At 34.5% G+C, this 10,188-nt stretch overlaps 1 protein-coding gene across 1 annotated transcript; it reads left to right on the top strand.

Annotated features, from left to right (window-relative positions):
• The first annotated feature begins 613 nt into the window (after window positions 1-613).
• On the top strand, window positions 614-4,787 carry LOC109205186. Its single transcript, XM_019367867.1, has 6 exons — window positions 614-790; window positions 908-993; window positions 1,106-1,253; window positions 3,183-3,308; window positions 3,444-3,647; window positions 4,488-4,787. The coding sequence occupies exons 1-6, from the start codon at window positions 692-694 to the stop codon at window positions 4,626-4,628; spliced, it is 804 nt and encodes a 267-aa protein (XP_019223412.1). The 5' UTR covers window positions 614-691; the 3' UTR covers window positions 4,629-4,787.
• The last annotated feature ends 5,401 nt before the right edge of the window (window positions 4,788-10,188 follow it).

The following is a 10,188-nucleotide window of genomic DNA, read 5'->3' as shown; positions in this document are numbered from 1 at the left end:
AGCTCTAGAGCTGAAGTTCCCCAGTTACAAACACAAAAACTTCAGCTGAAGTTCCCCAGTTACAAACACAAAACTTCAGCTCTAGAGCTGAAGTTCCCCAGTTACAAAGACAAAAACTTCAGCTCTAGAGCTGAACTTCAGGCCCGGCTACTAGAATGCTAAAGTTTTGGGTGATTGCCTTTGCTACTTCAGCCCCGTATGCTGATGTTATGCGAAAAAGCGGGTACGCTTGCAATTTTTTTTGCAAAGCGAACACAAGTAAAAATGTGGCACAAAAAACGGGTATAGATGCAAATGCCCCTCTTATGGGCCATCTAGGTGCAATAACCTATAGGAATTTTTACACAAATAATCGGCCCAATTTATTGTTAATTTTTTCTAGCCAGTATACATAAATTATATAATAATTATATATATTATTATATACATATTATACCTTCGCTGGCTATTTTAAATTTAACCGCTTAGGTAGATGGCTATTTAAGTTAATTCTTCTAACCTATACTCGAGCAACTAATTATGTAAACATCCAACTAATCTGCAATATGGAGATGAAGCCCATAGCTTTAAAAAGGCCCAAATAACTTTATAATCCAACTTTCCTAGTTTTCTACTATTCTATTCAGCAATTGATTCAGAAGAGAGTGACAAAATTTTTTGTGTGAATCTAATTCAAAAGCGGTATGATTCCATGGAAATAAAGCTAAGCCAATCCTCTCTTCCATTGCCCTTCAAAGCTTCTTCCTTTAAAGCTAACTCCATATACAAACACTTCAGTTTACTTCCTAAGGTTCTCTTCCACAGTTTTTCTCTTTATTTACAAAGTTTTTTTTTTTCTTTTGTGACGCTGTGAAATGAAAATATGTTGAATATGCGGTAAATGATTTCTGGGTTTTGTTTTTTTCAGAGGTGTAAATATCAAATTCAAGAGTTTTTCTCAAATGGTCAACACTTGAACAATTCCAAGCAATTCTTGGTTCATGTGGTGAAAGAGTAAGTAATTCCTAAAACAACGTTTTAACTATGTGTATACATATTTCTTTACATTTAAGGAAAGAGGGAAAATGGGGTTATTTTTGTTTGATTATTGGTGTATTTTTTGCAGGGATGAAACGTTGACTTCAATTTCAAAGTTATATAGGGTGCCTATTTATGAAATTGCTGCTGCGAATAAGGAAATTATTGATGTTGACCTTGTTTTTGAGGGTCAACTGCTCAACATTCCTTCCTATATCACAGCTTGCTCGCAAACGGTAATGATTTTTTGGATTCATTTGGTTTCAGGTTAACAGTTACTAATATTCTATTGAACATTGAACTAACATGCTAAATCCTGCCATTTTTTAGTTTTTTGAATTGTGTGACCATATCATCTAAAAGTTTAAGTTGTTAGGGATAGTACACTTTTTTAATAGGACAGCTCGATGTACAAAACGTCCACATTCATGCAGGGTCTGGGAAGGGACGCGCCCCAAGGGGTGTGATGTTGACAGCCTACCCTAATGCCAACATCAGTGGCTGCCCGTGAATCTATAGGGCACACGGAGCCAACAGGGAGAATATATTTTTAATTACTTAATTATATATGTCTCAACATTGCCCCTCACGTATGGACCTAACCTTTTCATGGGTTTATTTTTGGGTGGTGGTGAGATTTTAACCAAGGATTTTTACATGCTCTAATGCCATATTGATTTCTGTTATCATCTCATATAAAAGCTTAAACTATTAGAGAGAGTATACTTTTAATTTCTCTACTTAATTATTTATATTATGTGCCAACATAGTTATACTTAAATAGTTACACTTTTCTTGTATTCTGATGTTCCAAAGAACATCCATATCATTTATCCCACCCAATATGCCACTTTTGTGGCAAACCAGCTATCGCCAAAAGGAATGTGGCTGTAGCCCGGAGCTTCAGTCTAGAGGTAAGACTGCAACTTGTGATGTGTGGGTTAAGCGCAAGTCACAGGTTCGAACTCTGGAGCAGACAAAAGCTTGGTATTTATGTGGAGAAGGGTAAAGGGAGAGCCCATTATCTACCTAGTTCCGAACTTCGTACCACAGGATCTAGGGGATTTCTCGCCTGTAAAATGATGGTTAAGAGTTCTTACTTTTGAGTTCCCACTCTGACTATTTAGAAGGCTATAATAATACCTTAATGAATTGAAGCGGATAAAGCTCAGCATTTCTCTAATTTGAATCGAAAGTTGGTTTTTACTCCGCTTACTTATCTTATAGCTTAGGGGCTTTTCCGTCTTTGGTTTCATTGCTTGTTGTTTTGCCTGGTTCAATAATACCGCTTATCCTAGTGAATTTTACGGACCTACTGTGCCAGAAGCTTCTCAAGCTCAAGCATTTACTTCTCTAGTTAGAGACCAAGGAATGGGTCCGAGTCATCAGATTTGCTCTAATTTGTTCATTGCCTATGAAGCTGGGTGCTAAAGAATTGGCTTTGTGTAACTCTTGTCTAATGATGATGTGCTATAATTGAGAATGAAATTGATGCTCTTGCACTATTGATTTTAATATATGTGATGATAGACCACATAAACTAATTGAAAAAATGACAGCCAGCTCAATCGAGAGCCCCTTGTACTTACCAAGCTGAAAGTAAAAGCCTAAACAAACTATAACAAAGTCAGCAAATATTTTCAGAAAAGAAGGTTGTATTTAATTTGATGTCAGCTTATAGGGATGTAGTTTCCGTGATATGATTATGATAAAGTTGTAAAATGGAAGGCCAAATAGAAAGTTCTGGAGTCCTTTTTTTTTTTGTTATTGTTTAGTTGTTAAAATCCATAAAATAGGCGTTGCTTTAAGGCTCTCATCAGTAAGATATTTTGTCATTCTGGGAGGTAAGAATAAGATCCGTTATGTTCTGAACTTTTACCGTCAATCCAGCTAGTTTGTCTAGTCATTCACTCATACCTTTGAATTTTTTGGAATGAGTTACAAGATTAGGAAGCCCTTAGAGATTGATCTGTTCAGATAATTCAAGATATGCATTCGCGTATTGCGTTTGACAAAATCTTGTAATATATTTTCTGACAAACTTGGATGCAGTATTTACATGATTTAGCAGAGAAACAGATCTTTTTAGCAGCTGCAATACAAGTAAAAGTGTTCTAATTTGCTTCTAATTGGAATTTTTTTTTTCTTCTAATGTTGCTTGTCAGTGTCAAAGAAAGATGATCAGATTACCTAAAATTGATGTGTCTGAAACGAACCGGCGCTTGAAACTTTATGGCAAAGACTTCAACCAGAAGATCCTATCTGTGCTTTCGTGCCGTCATTTACCATATGTAAGGACTTCCTTGAGAGATGTCGTATCTTTGTCTCGTTTGTTACAATAATTATATCTATTGCAAATGATTAGTGTGCAGACCCTTTTGAAATGTTGATAGATCCCTCAACAGACTTGTGAATGTTATTATCAGGGCAAAACCACTGGTTATTTTCTAGTTCTGGTTCCTCTGATAGCCTTTTGCATCAGATGCATAGTGACTGCGTTTCACCATAGAGTTGCTAGAAATAAATTGCAAGATGTTCGTCAGGCATCTGGAAGCATGAGATGGAAATTAGCTCTTCGCGATTTGAGCGATCCAGATGCGTCATATACTGATTCAAGACCTGACATTGATGTAAGTATTTCAGAGCAAAAATTACTATTTTGTTCGCAGTCTTCCTTCAGTTTTCCACTCTGCTTCATGTTTTGTTTTACTGATTCTATAATTACCTCAGTATGGCTTATTTTAGTTCTGTAATTTTCATTTTAAGGCATCTCAGGGAAAAGAAATTTCTTTTATGACATGTTCTTGGCAATTTGCCACCAAATTTCAGGAATAACTAACAACTAAGACGTCGTTTGGTATGATGGATTAGCAAAGATAATCCTGGGATAAAAATTTAGTATCGCCTTATCCCTTGTTTGGTTACTAATCTTGGGATAAGTTATCCCAAAAATAAAAATAGTACCGGGATAACTTATTATCAGAGGGTGGAACAGTAATCCCAAGATAAAGCAGTAAAATTGACAATCTCAAGATTAATACAGCATATGATATAGTTAATAAGAAATAATCCCAGATAACTAATCACAACTTAACTAATTCTAGCATAACGTGTTTTCAAACCAAGCGACCCCTAAGTAATTTGTGGAAGTGCATGAAGTTGATGTTTTTCCTTTAATATGGTTGATTCTTGCATCGCATGAGCTTATTTTACCTTGAGAACTTCACGATTGTCAGGGAGCTTTCGGATGAAAATTTGATAATTTGATAATCAACAATACTAGTATCTTATTATCTCAACATTACTTTCTATCATAGAAATTAATGCACGTGTGTTCGCCTTCTTTTCCGTTTTACATGGTGTTAAGAGTGCGGTGAACAATACGTGCTTCTTGCTTTGATTCTGTAAATGTTTTGCGAAATCCCCGACTACATAGGTTACCCTGCTAACATATTGGAACTGCTGAACAGAATGTCACAGATGATCAAGATAATTTCCATTCGGAAGATCATTCACGTGCTTATGCTAAACTGGACCATGATTATCAGAAGTTCTTGGCTGAATGCGGGATGAGTAAATGGGGCTACTGGCGCGGTGGTTCATCTAAATAAGTATTCTGGAGTATGATTGTTGCGTTACAAATTTTACGATTATATTGATGAATGTATATAGTGCAGATTGTTGATGAATGTATATAGTACAGGTTATTGATGAATGTATCAGTTTTGCCTAATAGCATTGCCTAGATGAAATCTTGGATATTTGTTGGATTTCCCATCTCTCTCATGGTAAAGTTGTCTTTGTGTGACCTATAGGTCACGGGAAGCCGTGGAATCTGATGATTACATCAGGATAGGTTGCCTACATCACACCCCCTTCTGGTGCGACCCTTCCCCGAATCCTGTGTGAACGCGGGATGCTTCATGCACTGGGCTGTCTTTTTTTATTCTCTAATGCAAGCATTAGTGGTTGCTTTCACGGCTCAACCAGTGACTATAGGCTCCACAAATATCCGCATCTCTAGATTTAGCAAACAAATGTTAGCTAACCAAAATGATAGAAATTGCCTCAAACAATTGAAAAAATAATGGAGACTGCCTCAGTTTGCATTGTCTCTTAGATAAACTGAAGGCAAAACTAATTTAACAAACATTTGCAGGATCTCAAAATTGTCTTCCGAATTTTCCTAAAATACAAATATTTTCTCACCAAGAATCCATTCTTGAGACAGCCAAGCTTATTTCCGTTGAGAATCCCATTAACAAAAGTGCAACCTTCAATACCATGTGCTATCCATATAAAATAAATAGGATTTAAGGTATATACATGGCTATGGTAGCTAGTTGTAACTACTATTAATGTATTTCAACATGTTGTAGCAGATAGGATATTTTTATTTTCAAGTTAAAAATCCCATTTATTATGGCCGAGTACCTATATAATATTTTTTATGTATTTAGAAATTAAACTCAAATAAATAAAAAAGATTTAACTTGTATACATTGACAGTGTAGTCTTTTCACAATAATCCACTTTATGTGATAAGCTTCAAAGTACAATCAATGGAATTACAAAAAATGTTGTGATTCTTCCATTTTAAAGATTTCGAATTTGAACCCTAAAATAAAAAAAATCATAGTTTAGATGATGTTTTTAGCCCTATAATATTGCTTATTTACTTAGCGCAAATTCGAATTAGTCAAATCAATAATTTCGGATACTGAATAATTAAAAAGAAGGTTGTGAAACGTTTAAAGTAACTAGGCGTAATATCAATGGTGTTAAGTGCTAGGTAGGGGTGTTCATGGTTCAATTTGGATCGATTTTTCCCTAAAAGAAAATCAAACCAAGTAAGTCAAATTTTCAAATATAACCAAACTAAGCCAATTAAGTCAATTTTTTATCGATTTGATTTTTATCGATTTTTTCTTAAATATAAGATACACAACCAAACATATATTCTGGCAACTATTATTTTCAATATAACACTAGCAAACCAATTGCTCTTTGAAAAATCTATCATTATCAAGATATATTGATGATAATTGAATCAAATAGTAATGAATAATTTAAGAACTCAATTAAAAATAGATTATTTTTAACATGAAATAGATTCTTGTACTTAGCAAAAGAAAACTACCATTGAAACTAGAATATAAAGGCAAAAGGTTAGGTTATTATACTAGCAAAAAACTAGACTAAAAGTGCAAACGATTAACATGTATCATAAAATTTTAGAAACTTTGTATAAAAATATACATATATATAGGTGTAATGATAAATTTTAAATAGCTACTTCTACAGTCGGTTTGGTTCAGTCTTTTTCGGTTATATTTGATTAAAACCAAAATCAAACTAATTTGATTCTTTTTTAAATTTCAAAGCCAAAAACAAACCAAGCCAAACCAAAAACTATCAATTTAACAACGAATTGCTACGATACATTAAAGTTAAACTACTTTAATAATATAAAAATTCTTTATATGGTGTATATATCTTAATCAGTAAAACAAAAATAAACGCTTCATATTGATGAGAACCTGTTGCCACGTGAAGCCAATTTAAGGTTCTCGGATGATGTAAAAGATTAATGACAGTTTTGACTGTACAGGCCCATGTGTCTGCTGGTTATAAGCAGAAGGTCCTTGGCCTTTTTTTTTTTTTTTTTTTTTTGCTGTAAGGAGGATTTTATTGATAATTATGTGCGAAAATACATGAGATAATTCAAAAGAAGGTTGGACATGCCAGATGCATCATAATGTAGATGCATGAGGGTAAAAGGGGGTCTTCAAAATACAAGATTGGGTATGAGGGTGATCCCGCGTTTAGTTTTTCATATTTTGTCAGTGTATCTGCAACTCCATTGCTTTCTCTCATTGTATGGTTGAGTTGTTGGATGTTGAGTTTTTGGATCATTGACCTGCAAGATGTTATGAGTTGTAAGTATCTTGGGCTGCCAATTTGAAGTATTTGAAGTAATACTTGTGAGTCTGCTTCAACAATTAATGGACGAAGGTTTTGTTTGGTAGAAATAGTCAGTCTATGGTAAAGTGCCAGTAGTTCAGCCTGTAGGGCATTTGTACTTGGTACATGCGTTGCAAAGCCGTAGTTCCATTGCCATGTGGAGTCACGAAAAACTCCTCCTGCTCCTCCATTGGGTCATAAGCCCCGTCGATGTTGAGTTTATAGTGTGATGACTGTGGTTTAGCCCAAGGGGTAATTTCTCTCTTAGCCTTAGTTTTTTTTAGGGATATTTGTTAAATAATAGACTTGAGATGCTAGAGAGATAATTGTGGTGTTGTCTATTAGGTGATTTTGATTTTTGAAGTGGTTATTATATATAGAGTTTTATTTAAGGTGAATGTCTATATTTTAGAGAGATTTTAGGGATTTTACTTGGTGGCTAAGTCACCCTTTCCCTATAAATAGAGGGGTCATATTCTATTGTAATTCATCCCAAATCAATAAGAATTCTCTCATTATTTTGCTCTGCAATCTTCTTCTTCTTTTATTGTTTCATAACATGTTATCAGCATGAGACTCTAACCAATTGAGTAGAAGTTTTGGGATTGAGCATAATGATTGCCAATTGTTCCATGAACTTCCTTCATGATTAAATTCTGGATTTAAGGTATGTATTTTACCGTATTTTTCTCTTTTATTCTATAATTTGATTTTAAATACAAGCAAAGAAAATAAACTTTGATTATAACTCTAATGGAGTTAGTAAGAAATTATAACCACTCGAAGTGGTAAAATTTCTATGTCTTGCCATGATCAAAGTCATGTATGATCGTGAGCACAAGAAGAGAAAACCCGTCCCATTGAATTTACTTCATTCTCATTCCATAAGGGAATGTGATATCAATATGTGATAAGTCTGAAAGAAGATAAAATTATTACCTGAAGGTATCAATGGATGTGGACGTGGAAATAGACGAAATTATAATCGTCATCATTGTGATAATGAGAATAATAAGGATTCTCAAAATAATCCTTCACTCTGAAAGTAATATTTGTCATCGATTTGACATGAGATTTTATAAAGCACATATAGATGATTATGGTCCATTCATGATGTGAATGTGATAACATCTGATTTATGAATACATATTCATTCTTGGAAGAATATGAACGTCCTAGTGGTAGTGAATATACCACACTCACCTCTAGAAGGAAGTTTGAGATGATATAAGAAAATAATGTCATTATTATGGCATGAATGGTCATTGGTCGCGTACCTATTGCACGCCAAATTATTTTGATAATGTGATTATTGAAGAATAACATTAATGCAAGAAACATATCTTGCATATAATTTTGACCATAACTATAATGGTATAACTTTTCCTTTAAAAGAGATATTCACCATATGGATGTTGATGAATATGTGATAGTACCAAATTAATTGAGAGCTCTGAAAGAGCCAATTATTACTATTTTGGAGGAATAAAATTGATTATCAATAAGGCATTGTGTTGTAGTAAGTCTCAAAGAAACTTAATTGAGTTTCTAAAGTATTCGCGAAAGCAGTTGGTCATACTGAGACTATAAATAAAGGAAAGATTTAATATCTTCTAATACAACAACTTGTAGCGGGGTAATATATATGTGAAAAGCTACCCGCTTTATTCTCCAGTTTGTACTACACAAACAAAAGAGTACCACAATAAAGTAGAAGTTTATTGATATAAAAATCCATATCATAATAAACTTGGAGTTTATTGATAATTGCACACGTCATGGTGTAAATTTGAAGTTTATCAACATTGATAATTTATTCAGTTGGCATAATTGGTTGTCACACCTCCTTTCTTGCTACTACACCCCGTGAAGGGTATAGTAAAAGGAGTTTTTCCAATTAAAGGACAATCGAAACGGGATTCGTTTATTAAGAAGTTCAGAGTCGCCACTTGGGAGATTTATTGTGTCCCAAGTCACCGGTTTGAATCCCGAATCGAGGAAAGGGTTTGACTCTGTTTAACAGTCGCGAACCAGAAATTCGGGTAAGGAATTCTGTTAACCCGGGAGAAGGGGTTAGGCACTCCCGAGTTCCGTGGTTCTAGCACGGTCGCTCAACTGTCATATTTGGCTTAAATCTGATTTTAATTCATGTCATCCTATAGTGCAATTTTAAAAAAAAAATTGTTTAACCGCTTTTAATTAGTTTTTATGAAAGTGAACGCCGTTTAAGAGCGTGTTTTTGGATCACGTCACATGAAATGCACCCGGATCCTCGACACCTCTTATTCAACGTTTTGGGATTTGGATTTGGGTCGCACGAAATGCACACCCGAGTTTAAGGAAGTTAATTTAAATTACGCGCCCAAAGCAACTCCGCACTTTCAAGTTTGCGAGGGCCATGGAAAATTCAACTAATGGCACACCTCGATTCTAATTTCAAAGGATTGTACTCAACTAAAGCAAACTACGGTGTCCATATTTACTTCTTAAAACTAATTTGAGACTATTGTAAAGCATGCATTATAGAATTAGGCTAACAATTGAATCATGAAGACTAGCTATAATCTGAATCCGGCAACTTCAACATAAAAATTGTACCATTATTTTAAACGAAATCATATATCATTTTTCTCCCCAAAATTCATGCCGTAGGAGATTTTAAAAAAATAAGGCCCATTATTCAATTGAACTTTCAAAACCAAAAAAACATATGATATTTAACGTACTGCTATTATAACATTCAAGTAAAATGAAAAACATATTTGTAAGGAAAGGCCAATACGGATAAAGGATCCTCATTCTGACATGAATCAATATCTTATCAACAACCAAAATTTATCAAAAACTTTAAAGATTAATGAAACATGAAGGCCACCAGCAGGTATGACAAAGAGCAGCGTCACTTCAAACTTTTACTAATTAAACTAGTGAAGCAAAACAGTCCGAGCCAAGCATACACAAAATGAACACACGGTCATATATCAATATTCAAGAACAATCAATTGATATATACATGCCATGGATAAGTACAAGTAGTGGACCAAAGTTGTACAAAGTCTGTTATTACCTTTCTCCATCTAACCGGAAATGAAATCAACCACGCAGGAACCCCGACCGACGACCTCGAACGGAACTGAACTGAAAATCTCTCACGTTTCTGTTACTATTTCTGCTGTATTTCCGGCCAGTTATGGCAGCGGCATATGT

Source organism: Nicotiana attenuata, unplaced genomic scaffold (assembly GCF_001879085.1).
Source record: "Nicotiana attenuata strain UT unplaced genomic scaffold, NIATTr2, whole genome shotgun sequence".
Taxonomy (NCBI): Eukaryota; Viridiplantae; Streptophyta; class Magnoliopsida; order Solanales; family Solanaceae; genus Nicotiana; species Nicotiana attenuata.
The sequence above is the reverse complement of the archived record's forward strand: the minus strand, read 5'-3'. Positions and strand labels throughout refer to the sequence as shown.